This window comes from Dermochelys coriacea, chromosome 22 (assembly GCF_009764565.3).
Source record: "Dermochelys coriacea isolate rDerCor1 chromosome 22, rDerCor1.pri.v4, whole genome shotgun sequence".
Lineage (NCBI taxonomy): Eukaryota > Metazoa > Chordata > Testudines > Dermochelyidae > Dermochelys > Dermochelys coriacea.
This window is the reverse complement of record NC_050089.1, coordinates 6,898,501-6,920,993: the sequence shown is the minus strand read 5'-3', so window position 1 is coordinate 6,920,993 and position 22,493 is coordinate 6,898,501. Positions and strand designations below refer to the sequence as shown.

General features: G+C 46.8%; 1 protein-coding gene across 3 annotated transcripts in view; it reads left to right on the top strand.

Moving 5' to 3' along the window:
* The window catches only part of SNX19 (sorting nexin 19), a 55,770-nt gene extending 34,292 nt beyond the window's left edge, over nucleotides 1-21,478 (top strand). For 2 of the 3 annotated variants that reach the window (XM_038380856.2, XM_043500952.1), the window contains exons 9-11: nucleotides 15,459-15,643; nucleotides 16,962-17,049; nucleotides 18,075-21,478. In XM_038380856.2, the coding sequence (XP_038236784.1) occupies nucleotides 15,459-15,643; nucleotides 16,962-17,049; nucleotides 18,075-18,210 (409 nt within the window). In that variant the 3' untranslated portion in view covers nucleotides 18,211-21,478. Of the gene's footprint in view, nucleotides 1-7; nucleotides 3,894-15,458; nucleotides 15,644-16,961; nucleotides 17,050-18,074 lie in introns of those variants that run through there. The other variant, XR_006276641.1, reaches the window with a different exon arrangement.
* Nucleotides 21,479-22,493: the final 1,015 nt, after the last annotated feature.

The window sequence follows — 22,493 nt, the reverse complement described above, 5'->3', positions numbered from 1 at the left end:
AAAGAAGCAGAGAGCACCTGCACTTTGTAGCTCCTTGAAGCTGGGAACAGATGGCCTGAGGCAGGTGATTCAGCAGCTTGTCTGCCAGAGCATCTGGAACACAGGGAAAGAGGGCGGGAGCAAATATCCAGCTGCCGAGACTGCAGTGTAGGCCTCCCCAAGGATCCCTGCCAGCCCTCCTCAGATGAGACACAAAACCAAGGTGCTTCCCTGTTATGACAATTTAAGACCCTGTGGCTCTTTTAGAGGGTTTTGTTCTGGCTTGTGTCCTGCCCAGATTGCTAGATGGATAAGTAACATTCCTACCCCTGTTGAAGTCATTGGAGAAGTTTGTCACTGCCTGACCTAAAAACTGATGATGATTGCTCTGCTGGCGCAGAATGGCTCTATGTCTCACCGCAGAGAGACCTGTGTGATGGTGGGTGAGTGATTTTCCCCCCTTCCCTCACACAAGAGCTGCTAGGGGAAGGAATTGCCTCCCTTCTGATGGTGAGAGCTGGAGAATGGGAACACGGGCTCTTGGGTTCTCTTCCTGCTTCCTCTTTCACCGTCTCATTCTGCACCCCGGGACAAGACACTGTCATGAGTCAGAAAACAAGATGCAACTCCCACTCCCCAAGGTGAGTGCTACTGATTGCTAGCAGCTGAAACCCATGAAAACTGATCAGGTGAAAGCCTTGATTCAGACTGATGCCATTCCTGCAAAGCAAAGCCACTGGGAAACTTGGATCGAGGTTGGAACTGGTGGGACTGAGGCACTGAGCAGTGCCGCTAGCAGGCTGATGGCTATAGTGTCTTTTCTCACCACCAGAGACTCGGATGAACCTGAGTATTGCCTCCCTTAGGATGTAACGCAATGACCCAACCGACTGCACAAGTCTTTTCACAACGAGGACACCTGCAGCAGGACTGGTCACTCTTTCCCCATGAAACAAGCAAGAACTTCCCTGCTTCTAAAGCTGCACAACCTCTTGTGCCCATGTTGCACTTCCTAACTTGTGTGCATGCCTGCAGGATGCCACAGCACTGGGTGCCCTGAATAGATTCAATTGGCTTCTCCCTGCTCTGAGAGCCACCATCTCCCTAAGACAGCGCTGGCTCTGTAATTGCTTTGGGAGGATCCAACAGGACGCTAGTTCCCAGTCAGCTGCAGCTCCTTGGAGCATGGCTGGTTGTCACAGCCAGGCTCTCGCCTCTAGTTCAGCAGTGATAACTCTCTGGACGGGAGAGATTCTCGCTACTTAGCATGAAAACAGCTCTCTTGCCATCCTTCCCCAGCCGGGAGGGATGCAACGAGAGCCCAGTTGACTGGTGTTGCAATCTGACTTGGTTACACCCCCTGACAGTTCAGCAGCAGGTAGGAGCTAGAGGTATTTATCTATGCCCACATAAGCAATCGATGCTACTGCAGCCTGTTTGTGGAAGGATGGTGCCGCGTGAGAGGAGGGTGCTGAGGAGGGCTCCAGACGGCAGCTCTGCAGAGGGCTGTCTCCTGGTTTTATCTCTCGCTCCAAAGTGTGTTGAGATCCTGTCCAATTGAATTTGAGGAGGCAGGGAGAGGTTTTGTGCTGATCTTGAATAGCTTTGAATGGGAAATATGATGGTTTCACTTCCTTCCTGTCCCACAAAACATGGAGAGAAAGCAACTGAGCTGTGCAGGGGTCCCAACATGTGAACCTTACACTCTAGCTGGTGCCAAGCTTCATTTCCAATTGACTTTAACCTCTAGGAAAGGCTCTGCAATAACAGCCCAGAGGCCATCTGATCATCAGGATGCTGGGGTTTTCATTGTGACGTGGCCACCTCTCCACAAAGAGCTAAACTGAGAACCTGCCAACCTTTCCCTCCTGCCCAAACTCCAAGGAGTTTGGGTGCAGAACTCCATCACTGAACCGTCTCTCTTGTAAAATCACTTGCTGTCCATGAATGGTGCAGAAGTGCCTGCGTTTGACTGGATTGAGGCTGCGTTCTGGATCTCAAGTCTCTTGTTCTTGCACGTTAGCCCAATGAGTCCCGGATTCTGAATGCTGAGAAAGTCTGGAAGGAGTCTAGATTGCAGTCCACTTCACGTATCGCTTATACCAGTGCAGATGTGCTGTGCCAACGTAATATGGGGGTTGCACTTATTTGAAACTGGAGTCAGCCACACTGGTACAGTGCATCTGCACCGGGGGGGAGGGGGGAACACACAAGCACAGTTACATTGGTATGGCTTGTAAATTACACAATCTTAGACTCTTGTGCAGACTGGGGGCCTGTGGTGGAATCTGGGTGTAAGGGAGTCTACCTTACACCATCTTCCCTCTGAATTTGGTCCAGGCACATATTTCTGTTTCCCAGGATGAGCTCTGTATGACAAGTGTGTGTGTGTGTGTGTGTGTGTGTGTGTGTGTGTGTGTGTGTGAGAGAGAGAGAGAGAGAGAAATCACATTGGATATTGACATAATCCAGTCCTCCCAAAAACCTGGGAATTTTGGATCCACTCTTTGTTTCTCCGTCTCAAACAACTTTTCCTTCAGAAACTGTTCTTTCAAATACAGCCACTAAAAACAAGCAAACTCTGTGCTTTGATAGTAGTTACTGCCTTGTTTTAACCATATCCTTTGCCTTGGTTTGACTCTTTAAGAGTCAGCACCTTAGTAAGAGCTAATTTATCTCTTCTGCATGGGGTGGGAGATCAGCTATCATTTGGGAAGATAGAGAAGAAAAGAGTTTGGGGGGAACAATGCTTCTCTCTGTGGAAAAAAGTATTTAATTTCTTTTTTGTTTACTGGCTTGCAAAGAGTTAATGGTGCTTTTCTGTATTTTATTTCTGAACTGGGCTAATGAAGCAATCCATGGCTCACAGAGACCGGCCTCTCCCTGGGGCACTGTTAAGAGCTTCATTGGCTCAATAAACATTTGACGAAGACCTTATCGAAAGCAGGGGAACTTTCTGACTTCATTAAAAATCAAGGGCCTGGGACACTTTTTTTTATCCTCTGTTTCTTACCCCCTCTCCTGCTTCCCGTGGCTTGGGGAGCAATTCAGTTGCAGCTTTGGCATTTTTATTCCTGCGGAAAGATTGAGAGCCCTAGATGAATTAATCCTTCTGGCTGCATATCAGGTGCACCCCAGAGAGCAGCGAGACAATATTGCCCCCTTACAACCACACACTGGCCCCAATGTCTCAAACCTGTGAGAGAGGGCTGCTCCCGGTGAAAGGAAAGGCCTGATGCCCCGTTGCCCTGCAACGTGACAAATCATTTACACCAGCGTGTGTAAAGTCTTACCATTCTGACTCACTTGGTGCACAGGAGACTTCTGTGTCTGGATAAACTCACAAGGCTCGATCATACTGGGAGTAGCTCTGCTCTGCCGCCTTCCGCGGAGCTGCTCCAGGTTTGCACCATGGTGCGAGGGAGAGTGGCGTGTGCGCTGTGGGTTTAGCAGGTGTGAAATTGGCAAGACAGTCTGTTCAACTGGAAGGCACTGAGCCCTGAAGGATGGAGGCTGCTGCACTGCTGAACAAACACTTCATCATATTGTCCTCGGGCTGTGGGTATGGAACACATTGTTCGCAGTTTAAACCACTGTAAACTTTTTACAGGGCAGCAAGAGACGAACGTTTCCAGTAATTCAAGGAGATGGTTTACTTCTTTTCTTCTCTTCTTGGCCAGCTCTTTAAAAGGGCTCAGGGTTCTTCATATTCTTTGATTTATGGAGGGCTCTTTTTTTCTGTCAGTCCTCTGCAAACAATTCAGCAAACTGGACGAAGGCTGGTTTGCTCTGCAGGCATCAGATCCAAGTTTTTCAGCTCTGAGCTTTGTGCGTTTCTCTTGACAGCATGAGGGAGAAGCAAACACGTAAATTCTGGTGATTGTAGCATCAGCGGGTGCTGAAAGTGGAGGCTGGCAGGGGCAGTGGGGGATATCTTCCTTCTTTATTTTCCATTCCTCTAACTGCTCCTGAAGCAATTGTTTCCTTGGCTATGTATTCTCATTTCTTTCCCCCTCTCCCGCCCCCAGTGGCTTTGGGAGTGATTCAGTTGCAGCTTTGGTGACTTTAGTCATTTTTTAAAAAATCAGTTTTATTGTGAGTGGGGAAGGATCGAGAGCCCTGGAGGAATAAATCCTTCTGGCTGCATATCAGGAGCACCCCAGAGAGCAGCAAGACAGGATTAACCCCTCCCCACCCACAGAGACACACCCATAAACCAAAAATTCTCATTAAAAAAATTCTACAAAGTCATGAATGTTACAGTGTTCTGCAGCTTTGTGCTTATGTTTTAGGCCATTGTTCCGTTTGGATACCTTGAGTTAAGAATGGGCTTGTGTTTTAAGGCACTGGACTGGGATTTAGGAGATAGGCATTGAGAGAGGAAGGATTGTCCAGTGTTTAGGGCACTAGCCTAGTACTTGGGAGGCCTGGCATCCATTGCCTGAACTCCACAGGCTTTCTGCATGACCTTGGGCAAGTCACTTAGTCTCTCTCTCTCTCTGTCTCAGTCCCCACCTGTGAAATGGGGGTAACAGCCCTGCCCAGCCTCACAGGGCTGATGTTAGGATAAACACGTTAAAGGTTGTAAGACGCTCAGATCCTAGGGGCTATGGTAATACAAATAACAATACTATCATAAGATGCTTATCTAGATTGACAAGTTCAATACAGCCACCTTCTGTGGCCTTGGGTGAAGTATCAGGGTAAATGTCTTAATGGCTGGGAGATGCTCACATATACTGTGGTGAAGTATGTAGACACAGGTGTCCCCTCCTGATGAGGAAATTGGGTCAACTAAGGAAGTCTGTTCTCCAAAGAGTCCTCCTGAGGCTTTTCTTTGAGCTAGGGCAAGCTCAGGCAGGATTTTGGAGGGTTAGTGAGAGCGGTTAGGGTATCCATGTGGCACAGAAGTGATCAATCAAGCTCACGTGTCCCTCGCTGTCAGGGCGTGGCACGTGGATTTAAATAACCTGGAGCATATAGATGAAGAATACTGTTGTAGGTACTGAGACCCAGTTGTAGTGTACTTGGTATAAGAGAATAGAATTGTCCAGGTGCCTCTCTTTTATGGAGGAGAACTGTGTATGTTTTTAAAAAGGGAATTTACCTACTTAGTGTTACAAAGCAAGAGAGGATGCTAGATAAGACATGAGACAAAAAGGTCTAAGAACATAAGAATGGCTATACTGGGTCAGACCAAAGGTCCATCTATCCCAGAATCCTGTCTTCCAACAGCGGCCAATGCCAGGTACCCCAGAGGGAATGAACAGAACAGGTAATCATCAAGTGATTCATCCCTTGTTGCCCATTCCCAGCTTCTGGCAAACAGAGGCTAGGGACACAATCCCTGCCCATCCCAGCTGAAAGCTATTGATAGATCTATTCTCCATAGAATAGAACCCTGTTATAGTCTTGGCCTTCACAACATCCTCTGGCAAGGAGTTCTACAGGTTGACTGTGCATTGTATGAAGAAATACTTCCTTTTGTTTGTTTTAAACCTGCTGCCTATTTATTTCATTTGGTGACCCCTAGTTCTTGTGTTATGAGAAGGAGTAAATAATACTTACTTCTTTACTTTCTGCATACCAGTCATGATTTTATAGCCCTCTATCATATCCCCCCCCTTAGTCATCTCTTTTCCAAGCTGAAAAGTCCCAATCTTATTAATCGTTCCTCACAGGGCAGCCCAAATCCTTTTTGTTGCCCTTTTCTGAACCTTTTCCAATTCCAGTATATCTTTTTTGAGATGGAGTGACCACATCTGCATGCAATATTCAAGATGTGGGCATACCATGGATTTATATAGAGGCAATATGATATTCTCTGTCTTATTATTTATCCCTTTCTTAATGATTCCCAACATTCTGTTTTCTTTTTTGACGGCCGCTGCACATTGAGTGGATGTTTTCAGAGAACTCTCCACAATGACTCCAAGATCTTTTTCTTGAGTGGTAACAGCTCATTTAGACCCCATCATTTTATATATATAGTTGGGATTATGTTTTTCAATCTGTATTACTTAGCATTTATCAACATTGAATTTCATCTGCCATTTTGTTGCCCAGTCACCCAGTTTTGTGAGATTCCTTTTGTAGCTCTTCGCAGTCTTCCTGGGACTTAACTATCTTGAGTAGTTTTGTATCATCTGCAAATTTTGCCACCTCACTGTTTACCCCTTTTTCCAGATCATTTATGAATATGTTAAATAGGACCGGGCCCAATACAGACCCCTGGGGGACACCACTATTTTCCGCTCTCCATTCTGAAAACTGACCATTTATTCCTATCCTTTGTTTCCTATCTTTTAACCAGTTACCAATCCTTGAGAGAACCTTCCCTCTTATCCCATGACTGCTTACTTTGCTTAAGAACCTTTGGTGAAGGACCTTGTCAAAAGCTTTCTGAAATATAAATACACTGGATTCCCCTTGTCCACATGCTTGTTGACCCCCTCAAAGAATTTTAGTAGATTGGTGAGGCATGATTTCCCTTTACAAAAGCCATGTTGACTATTCCCCAACAAATTATGTTCATCTATGTGTCTGACAATTTCATTCTTTACTATAGTTTCAACCAGTTTGCCAGGTACTGAAGTCAGGCTTACTGGTCTGTAATTGCAGGGGTCACCTCTAGAGCCCTTGTTAAAAATTGATGTCACATTAGCTATCCTCCAGTCATTTGGTACAGAAGCTGATTTAAATGATAGGTTACAGACTACAGCTAGTAGTCCTGCAATTTCACATTTGAGTTCCTTCAGAACTCTTGGGTGAATACCATTTGGTCCTGGTGACTTATTACTGTTTAGTTTATCTATTTGTTCCAAAACCTCCTCTAATGACACCTCAATCTGGGACAGTTCCTAAGATTTGTCACCTAAAAAAATGGCTCAGGTTTGGGAATCTCCCTCACACCCTCAGCTGTGAAGACCGATGCAAAGAATTCATTTAGTTTCTCTGTAATTGCCTTACCGTCCTTGAGTGCTCCTTTAGCATCTCAATCATCCAGTGGCCCCACCGGTTGTTTAGCAGTCTTCCTGCTTCTGATGCACACACAAAAATTTTTCTATTCTTTTTTGAGTCTTTGGCTAGCTGTACTTCAAACTCTTTTTTTGGCCTTCCTAATTATATTTTTACCCTTCATCTGCCAGAGTTTATGCTCCTTTCCCTTTTCCTCATCGAGATTTAACTTCCACTTTTTAAAGGACGCCTTTTTACCTCTCTCTGCTTCTTTTACTTTGTTGTTTAGCCGCGGTGGCTCTTTTTTGGTTCTCTTACTATGTTTTTTTAATTTAGGGTATACATTTAAATTGAGCCTCTATTATGGTGTCTTTTAAAAGTTTCCATGCAACTTGCAGGGAGTTCACTTTTGGTGCTGTACCTTTTAATTTCTGTTTAATGTAATTTCTTGAGGTGTTGCTCACTCGTGGTCACTGAAGACCTCAAGGTATTTTTTAAAGAGTTGGTATGCCTAGTCAAAATAACATTTGTGATGCTGAGTTTGGAGTAACAATGCACTCTCGGTTCCCTCTGGAGTTTCAGATGGAGGCAGTATTCCCTCACTTCCTGTCTCAAGCTGTTGTAGAGTGTTAATGTTGAACACCTAAGGGATTTTGTGGCAATGCTGTACATGGGACAGAGGGGTTCCATCCTGGCCCTGCAGATGAGCTGTTTCTGTTCCTACAAAATTCTCAGAACCTTTTGATAGGAGGCATAGATATATTTGCATCTCTCCTTATGCGTCTCCATGTGTCACCATTCTCTTTGGTATACTGTACTACCTTGATCTTGTGTGCCTTGCTTTTTACTTTCCTGTTGCCTGGAAGGTGCATTAATTGGCCTCAAGCAATTCAAGTCTCTGTTCCTGAGCAGCTATTCAGTCATTGATCTCAGGAGGAGGGGGCAAGGTGCTGCTCTGGGATTAGTACACTCTCGTTTCACCTCTTGCAAGCATGGGTTTGAATCCTGCTGGAGATTGTGGCCTCAGGGCTTGTTTAGGTGTGGGGCTTCACTGGTTTAACTTAAGGGGATATTGAACTGATTTAGCTAACTTGGTGCAAAAACCTGCATGGACACTCGTAGTTCAGTTTAAACCAGGCTTACTTCAGTTTAGTTTACATCCATTAGGAACAGGTTTAAGCCAAATTGTAATAAGCCACTTGTAAATAAAAATAATGTGTCCACACAAGGGTTTGCAGTGCTTTAACTAAATTGGTCTAAAAACAGGTGCAAGTTAAACTGGTACATCTTCTGTGGGTAGACAAAGTCTGCCTGACTCCCCTTCGAACCTGTAGGGAAGCTTGACTGATTCACTATACTCAGCCTTTTCCATCGGCAAGGAATCCAGCAGGTGGTTAGCAACGCTCCCTCCAAGGCACAGCAGCCATCTTGCATTCAAGAGTCAAACAAGATTTCAGTCCACACACAGCTACTTACCCCCTTCTGCTGACTCTCAGGGCAGTGCCTTTACCACAAGACCTTCCCATCTCAGCAGCACCCATTGCCTTTTTCTGGGGAACAGGGCCACTGTATATGCTCCTCCCCAAGCCCATGTTCCACAACTATGGGGCTTTCATGTTTATCCTGTCTTGATGGGGCCCCTTCAGTTGACCTTGGAGTTCCATCCTAAGCCCTGGTATTAAACAAGTTCTTTTTTGCAGCAGTTCATTCCTCCATCGGCAGCTATTTCAAACAGTGGATCCTTACAGCATGGGCAAGTTATGTGCCTCCAGACAAGAGGCCAGGACCCATTGCCTCTGCATTCTGTCTCTTGACACTGGGCATTTTCAGAGCCTTTTTGGTGTCTGAGGCTCAGGGGTGACTTGCTGTCTATTTCAGGTCTCTTCTGCAACACAAGGAGATGGTTTAGTGATAGGTTTGTTTTAATTTCTTTTGGGGCCCTATTTCTGTGTAAAATACCAGAGTGGAAATAGCAATTTATCAGCCATCCAAAATAAAGCCAGTTCTATTTGTGTATGTCAGCGGGTTTATTTCTACCTGATTTCCTCTGGGTGTGTCTCGTCTGGGTGTCTACCTCAAAATATTAGTGCTTTAATAGCACAAAAAATTACTTGTGAATTTAGCGCTGGTGAAAGGTGCCAGATTGGCAGCTTTACACATTTAAGTTCATGCATGAGAAATATTAACCCTTAATAAACATGTGGCATTGGTGTATCTCTGAGGACTGGATTTTAGCGCAATAGGTCTGCTTGATGGCAATGTCAGAGCACTTTGGGTTTGAGTCATCTGGGGTTTTCCATTAATTGATCCAGCCTGCCTCACACAGCAAATAAAATCGCTAAAGCAGAGGTATTGTTACTCATGAACCTTTAATGATCTAACATATTGCTCCTGTCTGCCCATAAGAACGGACATACTGGGTCAGATCAAAGGTCCATCTAGCCTAGTATCCTGTCTTCCGACAGTGGCCAATGTCAAGTGCCCCGGAGGGAATGAACAGAACAGGTAATCATCAAGTGATCCATCTCCTGTCGCCTATTCCCAGCTTCTGGCAAACAGAGGCTAGGGACACCATCCCTACCCATCTTGGCTAATAGCCATTGATAGACCTATCCTCCATAAACTTATCTAGTTCTTTTTTAAACCCTGTTATACTCTTGGCCTTCATAACCTCCTCTGGCAATGAATTCCACAGGTTGACTGTGCATTGTGTGAAGAAATACTTCCTTTTGTTCAATATCATTTGGTGATCCCTAGTTCTTGTATTATGAAAAGGAGTAAACAACACTTCCTTATTTACTTTCTCCACACCAGTCATGATTTTATAGACCTCTGTCATATCCCCCCTTAGTTGTCTCTTTTCCAAGCTGAAAAATCTTTCATTTTTAATCTCTCTTAGGCAAGCTGTTCCATACCCCTAATAATTTTTGTTGCCCTTTTTTGTACCTTTTCCAATTCCAATATATCTTTTTTGAGATGAGCCACCCAGATCTGCACGCAATGTTCTAAATGTGGGCATACCGTGGATTTATATAGAGGCAATATGATATTTTCTGTCTTATTATTTATCCTTTTCTTAATGATTCTCAACATTCAGATTTCTTTTTTGACTGCTGCTGCACATTGAGTGGATGTTTTCAGAGAAATCTTCACTATGACTCTAGGATCTCTTTCTTGAGTGGTAACAGCTCATTTAGACCCCATCATTTTCTATGTATAATTGGGATTATGTTTTCCAATGTGCATTACTTTGCACTCATCAGCATTGAATTTTATCTGCCATTTTGTCACTCAGTCACCAAGTTTTGTGAGATCCTTTTGTAGCTCCTCACTGTCTGCTTGGGACTTAATTATCTTGAGTAGAATCATAGAATCATAAAATATTAGGGTTGGAAGAGACCTCAGAAGGTCATCTAGTCCAATCCCCTACTCAAAGCAGGACCAACACCAACTAAATCATCCCAGTCAGGGCTTTGGCAAGCCGGGCCTTAAAAACCTCTAAGGATGGAGATTCCCCCACCTCTCTAGGTAACCCATTCCAGTGCTTCACCACCCTCCTAGTGAAATAGTGTTTCCTAATATCCAACCTAGACCTCCCCCACTGGAACTTGAGACCATTGCTTCTTGTTGTGTCATCTGCCACCACTGAGAAGAGCCGAGCTCCATCCTCTTTGGAACTCCCTTTCAGGTAGTTAAAGGCTGCTATCAAATCCCCCCTCATTCTTCTCTTCTGCAGACTAAATAACCCCAGTTCCCTCAGCCTCTCCTCGTAAGTCATGCCCCAGCCCCCTAATCATTTTCGTTGCCCTCCGCTGGACTCTCTCCAATTTGTCCACATCCCTTCTGTAGTGGGGGGACCAAAACTGGATGCAGTACTCCAGCTGTGGCCTTACCAGTGCCGAATAGAGGGGAATAATCACTTCCCTCGATCTGCTGGGAATGCTCCTACTAATACAGCCCAATATGCCATTGGCCTTCTTGGCAACAAGGGCACACTGCTGACTTATATCCAGCTTCTTGTCCACTGTAATCCCCAGGTCTTTTTCTGCAGAACTGCTGCTTAGCCAGTCGGTCCCCAACCTGTAGCGTACATGGGATTCTTCCTTCCTAAGTGCAGGACTCTGCACTTGTCCTGGTTGAACCTCATCAGATTTCTTTTGGTCCAATCCTCCAATTTGTCTAGGTCACTCTGGACCCTGTCCCTACCCTCCAGTGTATCTACTTCTCCCCCCAGCTTAGTGTCATCTGTAAACTTGCTGAGGGTGCAATTCATCCCATCATCCAGATCATTAATAAAGATGTTGAACAAAACCGGTCCAGGACCGACCCCTGGGGCACTCCACGTGATACTGGCTGCCAACTAGACATGGAGTCATTGATCAACCCGTTAAGCCTGACAATCTAGCCAGCTTTTTATCCACTTTATAGTCCATTCATCCAGCCCATATTTCTTTAACTTGTTGGCAAGAATACTGTGGGAGACAGTATCAAAAGCTTTGCTAAAGTAGTTTTGTATCATCTGCAAATTTTGCCACCTCACTGTTTACCCCTTTTTGCAGATCATTTATGACTACGTTGAATAGGACTGGTCCCAGTATAGACACCTGGGGAACACCACTATTTACCTCACTCCATTCTGAAAACTGGCCATTTATTCCTACCCTTTGTTTTCTGTCTTTTGACCAGTTCCTGATCCATGAGAGGACCTTCCTGCTTACCCCAGGACAGCTACTCTCAGGGAAGAAATGTGCTGGGTTAGATGGAACCCGTGTCCAATTTTGACTAGCAATTCCGACCTTCCCAGCCTTTTTTTGGTGGATCCGCCCTTTAATGGGATGGTAGAAGGGAGCCCCCATCGCCTGTGCCACAATGTCCCTGCATTTTCTTTTTCTCCTCAACTTTTGTGTCTCCTTTCTTTCTTTTTCTCATCTCGCTTTCTAATGCTGATTCTTTTCCGTTCTCTCTCTGTGGGGATTCCCCATCTTTCTGGTCCCCAGCCCACCAGAGCCGACAGATTGTTTGGAAAAAGTGGAGCCCATTGGTGATCACAAGGATCCAGGACATCTGTGCTTTTGCAGCTGAGCACAGCTGGGACAGCAAGCTGCATCCCTGCCCACATAAGCTGCTCCTGAAACTGGCTGCATTAGGGGCAGGAGCAGGGAGGCAACTTAGCTCTTCAAAAAGTGCCCATCTACTGCTTTGCCCACTTCAGCAGGAGCACATGGGGAGCGAGTCTGGTTCAGCCCTCTTCTCTGTTCCTGCACTCAGTCCCCAACTTGGGAAGCACAGAGCTAGACTGAAAATACGAAATCATAGTGTAATAAATAACCCCCTCCCTGTCCTGGGCTTTATAATCACAAGAGCTATGGCCTGTAACCATTTGCACGTCCTGTCCCCTAACTGGATGAGAGTAAGTCTTCAGAGTGAGGCTTATGCTGCTGATACTGATGATTCCACATTCAAAATGATCTTTCTGCAACATTTGCTTTAAAATTGCTCTTTCGGTGATGTTCCCTCCAGGAAACATGTTTGCTCTTTGTAGGAAGCAAGCACATAAAGCTTGTTGAACACAGTGGAGATTAATCCAATGAAGCATTTGATCCAACATCCCTGGAAAGATCCTTGGCTTGATTGCTGAGCTTTAACCCTACATCCCTGAAGTTCTGCGACCCTCAGACACCATCTGTCATACTTGGAAATATGTTAATTAACTTGATTTTAAGCATGACATTGCCCCTAAAGTAAGGCGCAGTTCCACACCTTGAAAACCATGTGTGTTGGTTGTGGTTGACACTAGAGTGTACCATGACCAACTAAGCATGACTAGCAAGATTTTAAAGATATTAAAGTGTGCTGATGCTGGGGGCAAAGTTGGGTTTAAGCCAATGCACTTTCAAACGTGACTGTTGCCCTAGATAGGACTCTTGTTACCTTGCTGTCTGAGGCTGGTGCAAACTAGCCTATTGATCCCAAGGGCATGCTCAAATAGCATAAGAAGGCTCTGATCCTGGTTGGAACCATGGGGCATTGTGGCAATACCCACAGAAGCACTGCTGATTGTACCTTTTCCCTAGCTGACCCAAGTCCCTGGGATAACCATCCAGCCCCCCCAGAGGAGTGCCAGGAACAGGGCTGTTTTGAGAGGGATTACGAAGACCTTACAGCTCTGTGGAACCAAGACTGGTTTTATTTTCTTGTCTTCTTTACTTTTATTCGTAGTTTTTAACAGGTGCGCACATGTGGATCCTGGAAGACTATTGGTAGGGAGATGTATTCCTTAGGGTGTAAGGCAGGGGCCCATGAGGAATGATATCACTGTGGCTCTGCCCCTTGACAACCATTGGTACTACCCAGCGTTTTCTCCCTCAGTTACCTTCGGGTGTTTCTATTCTTAGTGCAGCTCTTGTTCTGTCCACTTGCGTTTGGAAGCCGGGAAAGAAGCCCTTGGCCAGCATGCCCAGGCTGAGAAGAATGCAGACAGTCTGGCAGAGCGCAGGTTAAATAAAGTTTGTCTTGGCAGGGCCCAGCTCTTGGATATACTACAAGCCACTGAAGTATAGTGATGATGGAATTACAAACACAAGCACAGGCTGCCAAATGGGACAGGTCTCCCGACGCTGCTTGTGGGCTGCTATCTGCTGGAACTCTGTGGGTATGTCTACACTGCAACTAGACACCCACAGCTTCCCATGCCAGCCAACTCGGGCTTGCAAGGTTTGGGCTGCTGGGCTGTTTCATTGCTGTGTAGACTTCCAGGCTTGGGCTGAATCCCAGACTCTAGGAGGTGGGAAATGGAAGGCCTGGAGAAATTGCAAGCTTTCCCCATAGTCAACACTCCACTGTTTCCTGTACAGCCCCCTGCTGGCACAGACTGAGGAGAGAGCACATTTCCCACAGCCGGCGGTATTGCACCGGTCTTTTCAGTGCTATGGAGCTGAATCCTGGTTCTGCTGAAGTCAGTGGGAGTCTTGGCATTGATGTGAGTGGCATCAAGATTAAGATCATGCTTCCCTAGGAGGCCTAATGGGTTCCACTCTGCATGGCTGATTTTGGGGGCAGGGGAGCTCCAAAGCTGATGGCTGGCTGACTGCAGAGGCATTTTCTGGTACTTGGGAGAGTGCTGTAATGTCTTGGAGTCTGGGAATCCACACTAGATTTAGTAACATTTTCTGGCCAGCCTGGGTGGTGTCAACGAACCTTTCCTGCACTGGCTGCACATGCCTCCTGGCTCCTATCTGGAATGACATTCCCGTGGCTGTAGCCTCGGGATTTGCAGGTTGTTACCATATAAAGGGCATAGTCCTGTCGCAGCAGGAGAGTCAGTGCAAAGTTTTTTGGGAGGGTACATAACTTCCCTTTTAATAGACGGAAGGCATACATTTTTGGATGCAAATTGCAATGATTTCACTGCCCTCCAGTGATGGAGCTGAGCAGAACTGAGGAGGATGGGAGGTAAAGCTGGCAAAGGAGATGAGTACAAAACACAAGGACAGTCTCACCTCCCTGCCCTAGGAGGTTATAGCTTTGGTCTTAAGAACTAGCATTACTAAAGACCTTCAGTTGTCTCCTTAGAGTCCTCCAGCCCCTTCTATTCCCGAGCATCTCCCCTTAGCCTTTACTCACTCTCCCCCAACCCAAACGAGGACTGGCTTTTGGCACAAGCAATGGCAAAGCACCACATGGCATCCTGCATTGACTTTCTCTACTAGCAGTGGGACAGGACAAGGAAGGCACTCAATGCCAGACCAGATTCCCTCGCCAGGCTGTGCTGGTAATGGGATTAGGGAGGGGAGGAAAATTGGTAATACAACATACTCCCCTCTGCTACCACAGCTTAGGAGCATGCTGCTGCTTGGGGGCTTCCGGATCCCCTGGGAGCTGTCTTCCCTTTACAGTGAAGCATCAAGAATGCCTGTTTTTGGCTTTGCGGGCGGGGGGGGGGGGAGGATCAGGCTGGTCTCTGAGCTGGGTTGATTCTGAAATCAAAAGCATTAAAGATGCTCTTGGCAATAAGGCACCCGATTTGGAGCAAGGAGCCCTGGGCTCTACTCCCATCGGTGCCATAGTCTGCCCTCGAGCCATTCATTAAGAGCCAGAGCAATCCACAGGCTTGAAGGACTAGTCTGACCTGTACAGCACAGGCCACGGTCCCATTGGTGGCCAGTTCCATGAGTAGCTCTCCTGACATTGTGTGAGTAACTCCTCCACAGTGCAAGCAAGAGGGTCACTAATCTGGCCCTTGTGCTCTGTGCCTACATTTTCCCATCTGTAGAATGGGGGTAGTCGTCTCTAGCTGCCTCACAGCTAGGTGAGGAGCCGCAGCTAATGAATGGCTGTGAAGTAGCTGTGATACCCTGTGGGCCGTTGCTGTGAGGGGAGTAACATTTTGTAAAGCCCATCAACCCTTCTCCAGGAGTCCCGGATAAGTGTGAGGCTTAAGAGCTAATTCCACTGTAGCCATCTTTCACCTCTCTCTCTCTCTCTCTCTCTCTCTCTCCCTCTCCTCCCACGCCTGCCTGCAGATGGCTGGAAGTACAGGTGACTAACCTGACTTGCACTCAGCACTGGGTCCAGTACCTCCAATTGCTGCAGGAATCCATATGGCCCGGGGGAGTCTTACCAGCGGTGCCTAAACCTGTCAGGACGCAGGAGCAGAAGGAGGCGACCGCGAAGCAGGCCTTGCAGAGCCTGATGGGACTCCTTCCTGGTGAGTTTGCCATGCGATAAATGCCCAAGGGCCTCTAGCTGTGGTATCTGGCTAACAGGCCTTGGCTCTTTAGGGATCAGGTTCTGAAATGCATTCCACTGCTGCACCATGTGAGAGAGCAGGTGCAATAGTGACAGCTGGAACCAGTGCTTAATGTGCTGCAGATGCTGAGCACCCTGGGCTGTGAGCACTGCAAATGAATGGAAGTTTGTCATAGGCTCATTGGCCATCCCTGAAAACAGTGCAAGACAGAGGGCTGCGGAGCCCCACAAGTGAATCCATTGCATTGTCACCTCTAGAGATCTGGTTTCCAAGCATGAGAGAGCCTGCTTGCGTTTACCCACACGTGATACCAAAGGCATGGACTTGAAGCCGTCCCTTCTTTGCCCCCCTTTGGTATGTTTAGTATGAAACACTTTGGAAAATAGAAGTTCTCACTCTCTAAACTCTGTGCAGTTTTGACACCATTGTCAGCCACGGCAAGATCAAAGACCTGGCAAATTCACGTCACCTCAGGAGTTAAATGACCCATCAATAGGGCTCTCACTAGTTCCAAGTGAACAGCCACCGCGCTGCCCCAGAGTTACTCGAGATAATTCACTCAGCCGTCTCAGCAAAGTCCAGCACTCTGAGGGAGAGAGGACCTGCCATTTGGTGACTTCTAAATACATGCCTCCTCATCTCCCACCTTTAGTACTGGCCACTCAGTAGGTGGTGCTCTTCCTTCAGAGCCGCTCACTAGGGAGCCGGTGCCCCAGCACAGCAGAAGGAGCTGTTCCGCTGAAGGTACTATCTTTCAGAGGAGGTATAAAACAGAATTCTTTCTGCTATCATTAAAAAAAAAATCAGGGCACTTCTCCACATGACTAAAATCATGAACCCTGATATGCTGGCCAGATGGTGTTCTTTTATATTTCCCTCTGTCTTAAAACAGCTGCTGTCTGGTCCACCCCAGAGGTGGCTGCATTTCAGAAGTGGGTGAAGTAATCCATCTGTGGATAATTTGTAAAGCATGTTAAGATTCTTCCCCATCTGCTGTTTATTATAATTAGCCAGAGGTTGTCTCTTTGGTCCGGAAGCTCTCTTCTACATTTGGTTCTAGAGCTGGATGTTATGTCTGGTATTAAGATTGGGCTTTAAGATGTGTGTTTTCCTGGTATTTCTCCAAGTCGGGGGAGGAGGGGCATCATTTTTTGGGACATCTAATCAGATAGAAAAGCCTCTTTAACATCCACTGAGTTCCTGAACGAGTGCAATGGGCCCTGTATTGTAATTTAGACATGGGTTTTTAAAGACAGTATCTCTCTGATGTTAACAGACTTAATTCTGGAAATCCTTGGGACAAGCAGATGTCGACTGAGCTGGAACCTGGTTCTTGAGTCACTACATCAACCCATCATAAACAGGTAGCCTTGACAACAGGGCCTTCTTAGCCTCCATAAGCCACAGTCATTGCTATGCAATACCAAGTAGTGCATCGCGCTATGGACTCCCTTGAAAAACCCCACTTAGAAAGTTTCTGATGATGAGGAATCTCACTGGAATGAATAAACTCCTTCAGACCAAGGGCTCTCACTGCAAAAGTTCATCTCCTGAGGCTTTGACTTGAGGTGATGGTCAGAAAATACCAACCTCAACATGCTATGAATTATCTCAGCCGATCTGCTGATTTCATTGATACAAATAGCTTGGCAGGAGAGGAACCCGGGGTTGTCCCATTGTTTGGAAAGGCTTTAAGTTAGGCTACATCTACACCACAGGTGTGATTTCCCCTGCCTGTGTACACACACTCACACTAGCTCTCTCGGAGCTAGCGTGAGTATAAACAGTCGTGTGGCCACAGTAGCATGGGTCATAGCAGCAGGAGCACGGCTGAGCTGTGCCGAGTACATACCCACCGGTTTCAGGCAGGTTTACACTCTGGATGGCCCAGCCCCTACCTCTGTTGCCACTGCCGTGCTGCCACAGCTACGCTGCTCTTTATAGTTTATAGCTCGAGCAGAATCAACATGGTCCCCATGGGCAGAGCCGGTCAGGAAGTCGTATTCAGGGCTTTCGTGAGCATGCAGTGGATGTGTTGCATACACAGATGGCCCACCACTGAGCATTATGTAAACATAAATGTATTATGCATCTCTGAGCCCCTCTGCTGCACTCTCCATACTAATGATTCTAACCTTCCCAACTTCTCAGCGGCATCAGGCAACCACTGTTCGGGGGGAAAAAATCACCCACCCATTGAAGCATTTCCTCCCCCTCTTCCCATGTGTGGGATTCCCCCTCCCCACCCCAGCCTGGGGCTTTGCAGTGAATTTGGCCTCTAATGGATGCCTTGTACACAGGTGTACATCCTGCTTGAGTGAGTGCAAACATGTCAGACTCCAGTCTCTTTGCATTGACGAGCTTGTGTTTTCTCCTCTGTCTCTTTCAGGCACTTGGTTTACCGCCTCTCGGATGTCCTGCTGGAGTTTTTGATACTTAACAACTCCAGTGATGGTCCCAAAACAACAACTGTAACTTCATCTGTCTCTAACAGCCTTGAGACAGCAGACATTTCCCCACATTAACCAGGGCTGCTGTTGCCAGCAGCAAAGAAGAATGGGCAGCAGAGAAAAGAATTCACAGGCATCAGGTCACGGGCATTCAGTGTTTGCTGGATAGGGCTGGAAGTTTCTTAATTAACTACCCCAGCCAGTCTGACATGAGGCTTCTTTCAGGCTTCTCCTTGTTGGCAGGGTGACTGACTATGCCCAGTGTGAGCAGGTGGAAATGTTTGTCTGTAACATAAGTGTCCATTCCATAACTCACGTGATGGCGAGCAAGGTGCTTCCAGCGGGAAAGCGCCTGATCTCTCTGGGGCAAGCAGGCTGCTAAGTGAGGCCAGGCCAGCCACAAATCCTACTTGGATGTAATTTCATGCCCGGCATCTCTCTTGAATCTGAGTAGTCGTGACCCAGAATGGTTGGTGGCACATCAGGGTTAGTTCGAGGGCATCGGGCCCTGGCACTGATGTGCAGAGACATGACCCCAGGACGTCCGTCAGCTGAACACCCATCGACTTGCATGCCATATAAGACAAAGAGAAGAAGGAATGAAGCCCTTATTCCTAGTAAATGAATTCACCACTTAGCTCCTCATTGAATGAAGGCTGCACGCTGCTGAGATTCCTGCCTGATCTTCTCCCGTTCAGGGCGGATGTCTGTGAGTGAGGAAATCCTCATCCCACCCCTGTTCCTCCCCGGAGAGATGAGATGGAGACAAGGAGACATCCCCAGGGAGAGTTCCTGCCTTTGGTGCTGTCCTTCCTGTCTCCATGCACATCCTCCCTGGCACCTTTCCCTGCCCATCACCCACTCTGATTTCTCTGCCCAGCATGAAGAATGGGGGGAAGAAATCCACCTCCCCCTGGATGATGGAGTGGAACGTCCTAGATGGAGACATTGGAGATGTGAACATAGCCCCCAAGTCAGCCTCATAAGCATCCATCCAAATCTGTGGGAACTCCAGAGTGATGGGTAACTAGCGGAAAGCTCCTGCCTTGCCTTAGAGCAGGGTCTGTTCCACCATCGCAACGCCAAGAGAATCTTGTTCCGAGATCCCTCGCTGCCAAGGCTGAGGAGAGGGATCTGGGGTGAAACAGAACTGGAGAGCACCGCATCTATCCCCAAGTCATCTGCCTGTGCAGGAAAATTGAAGATTATGAGGCAATGGCTCCCCCACCCCATGTTGTCTTGAAAGTGTGGATTGTTAAGGGTCCTGGGGTTACAATGCAGGCACTGCACCACAGGCGAGCAGCAGCTTCTTTAGCATGAAGGCCGGGTGCTGCTTGGAACGTGAAACCATCCCTGATCTCTGCTTCACCGGAGGATTTCTCCCATTGATTCGTGGCTGGGCCACTCTGTGGAGGAAAGGAACTGACCCATACGAGACACAAGGGGCAATAAATTAGTTTCTGTAACCATAGACTGCCTCTTGCAGCAAGTTCTTGGAGATCCATCATCTCACTGGTGCTCAAAGGAGTTTATCATACAGCTGTCATTGGTAGCTAAGTGAGAGGGGGGTTAAAGCAGGCGGTGGTGTCCAGACCCCAGGGTTCCATCCCCAGCTCTGCCCTGGCTTGCTGTGTGACCATAAGCAAGTCACTTCAACCTTGTTGTGCCTCAGTTTCCCTAGATGTAAAATTGGGAGGGGTGTTGTTAGGGTTGATCTATTATTTGTACAGTGGTGTAGAGACAGGGTATGTTATAGAAGCAGCACAAGGTGGTATTATATATCTATTGCCCATCACTGTACAATGCCCCAGGGTGACAATCTCTACAGCATACCAAAGGCTTCAAGTGGCATCATTGGCTTATGGTGCCCCGCTGTTGAATTAATGTTAAAGCAGGTGAACAGGGAGTAAGAGCATCAACAAAACTATTTGCATTTCCTCCATCACATGGGCCACATTTCACCAGGTCACAAGCCACAGTCTGGCTGGCATTGGACTTTTTCATCCAAGAGGACCCTGCCTCCGGTGATTCTCTACAGTTTAAAATAGATAATGGGGGAGAGCTGGCATGAGAGAGGCCTGCAAGGTATGGCCATCATGCCCATTCTACACTACATCCCAGTGTGCTTGTCCTTTCTTACAAGGGTTACACTCAGTTACCCAGGAACTGAAAGGGAAGTGCATTAGGCTGTCACACCTGCCCACTAGTCCCCAAATATTGTGCTGGATTTGGGTGCGCATCATTTTCACCGTAGAGGACGTTTAGCTGGAGGGGTGAGTAACACTAGTGCAGGTAGCCTTGAAGACACAGACCCTGCTCTTTCCATAGGGAGGCAGTCTCCCATATGGGTAGCTACTCTTTGGGATGTGTACTGCCTACAAGTAAGTGAAAGATATAAGCACCAGGGGAAGGGGGTCTGAGGGTGCCCGAAAGCTAAGAGGAATTGGATGAAATTGAGCAAAAGGAAATTTTAGGCTGCCTATGAGCGAAAACTTCCCAACAATGTCATGGTCTCTTAGGGGAAGGAATAGCCTCCCAGATTGAAAGGGAGAAAGTCCATTGTTTGAGTCATTAAAGACTGAATTTGGGCAAAGAATTGGAGAACATTCCATAGGGGATAATCCATCCCACAGTGGCAGAAAGCATGGAGTAGAAAGTGGGATCCAATAGATTTCCCATTTCCAATTTCTCTTTATCATTCTTAAGCCACAGGTTGCCCTTCAGCATCCCATTTCACTTCTTCCTCCTCACTCCCTGGCTTTCTATTTTGCTCCTCTGTCCCATAATTTTGGTTTACAGCATACCCTGACCTGCCTTGCCTGAAAGGAGTCTAGGAGAGCCCCTAAGAGAAGAGACCATCAGCCAGAATCTTATGTAACATTACTGAGCCCTGTTGCAGGTCTGGCTGGTGGCTTCCCTGGTTTTTTTTGGTCTGCTCCATGGCCGTAACCTCATGTTTTGGGTGTCTCAGGTCATACCCAGTGTAAACCAGAGAGGACAAAATAAAAAGCTTGGGTTGGTGGGGTTAGTCCCTCACCTATAAATCAGATCCTGCAGTGTCAAAGAGGAGAAAGGGGGTGATATTTGGAATCCTTAAAACCATGGAATATAGGATTGGGCGGTAGAGAGGGTGAGCCTAGGGTTCTCACCTCTTGAGAGGGTTCGAATATCCTGCCTTGAAGTCTGACTTCTGATGTTCCTTGAGGACAGCTTTTCATGAATATATCCAGGTTTCAGAGTAGCAGCCGTGTTAGTCTGTATTCGCAAAAAGAAAAGGAGTACCCGTGGCACCTTAGAGACTAACAAATTTATTAGAGCATAAGCTTTCGTGAGCTACAGCTCACTTCATCGGATGCATCCGATGAAGTGAGCTGTAGCTCACGAAAGCTTATGCTCTAATAAATTTGTTAGTCTCTAAGGTGCCACGGGTACTCCTTTTCTTTTTATGAATATATCCGTTACCATTTGTCATACAGGGCATAGGGAGTGAGTTCCTCTTGCAGATTATGAAGGATATAGCCAGAGACCTGGCACTTTGGTGGGAGGCTGGTGTCAATGAGTTGCAGTTGTAATGCACTATTGCTTTGTGCATGTGTTGTGCTACCCCTTTGTCCGTGGCTCTCAGAGCACTTTGCAGACTTCACTTAATGGTGCTCCAGAATGCCCCTACGGTGCAGTGTTTTTGTCCCTGTTTTACATGTGGAGGAAATGAAGCAGAGATGTGAAGTGACTTGCCTGTGTTCACTTTGTGAGTCAGATGCAGAGGTAGGAATAGAAAAACTGGTAATGGCTCACCCTGATGGCCCCAATCTGTATTTTGTCATTAAGGAACACACATCCTGTTAAGATCAATATTCTCTTAGCGTTTCTGTCCTGTGCACAGGCCATCTCGCCCGACTTTGCAAATTAAATGGGAAATGATGATGAGAAAAAGTAGTTTCCCATGTTCAATTTGTTTGAGCTGAAAATTTATCTCCTCTTATCTATCACAGAAAATACCTCTTTAGCAAAAAGAAGGCAGCTTTAGCTCATGCTGTCCCCCTCTTGCTACAACATGTTCAGCAAACTCTGTTTATTGGCAGGAATTTAGGGGCTTATCGCAGCCTGCTAATAAAGGGGCATTTGCAGGAACTGGAGAGCAGCAAGGAGATTTCAGTACTTTAGGACTCAGAAGCAAAAGTCCTACAGTTACATGCCTCTACCCGAGATATAGAACAGAGCACAGCTCAGATTGAGCAAATCCCATGCTACTTTTCAGGAGGAGCCTTAGTCACTGAGTTAGTTGTCATGTGAAAGAAACAAAAATAAATATTGACTGCAGGTATGGCTAGTACTAGAGAGGTAGTGTGGTCCAAGAG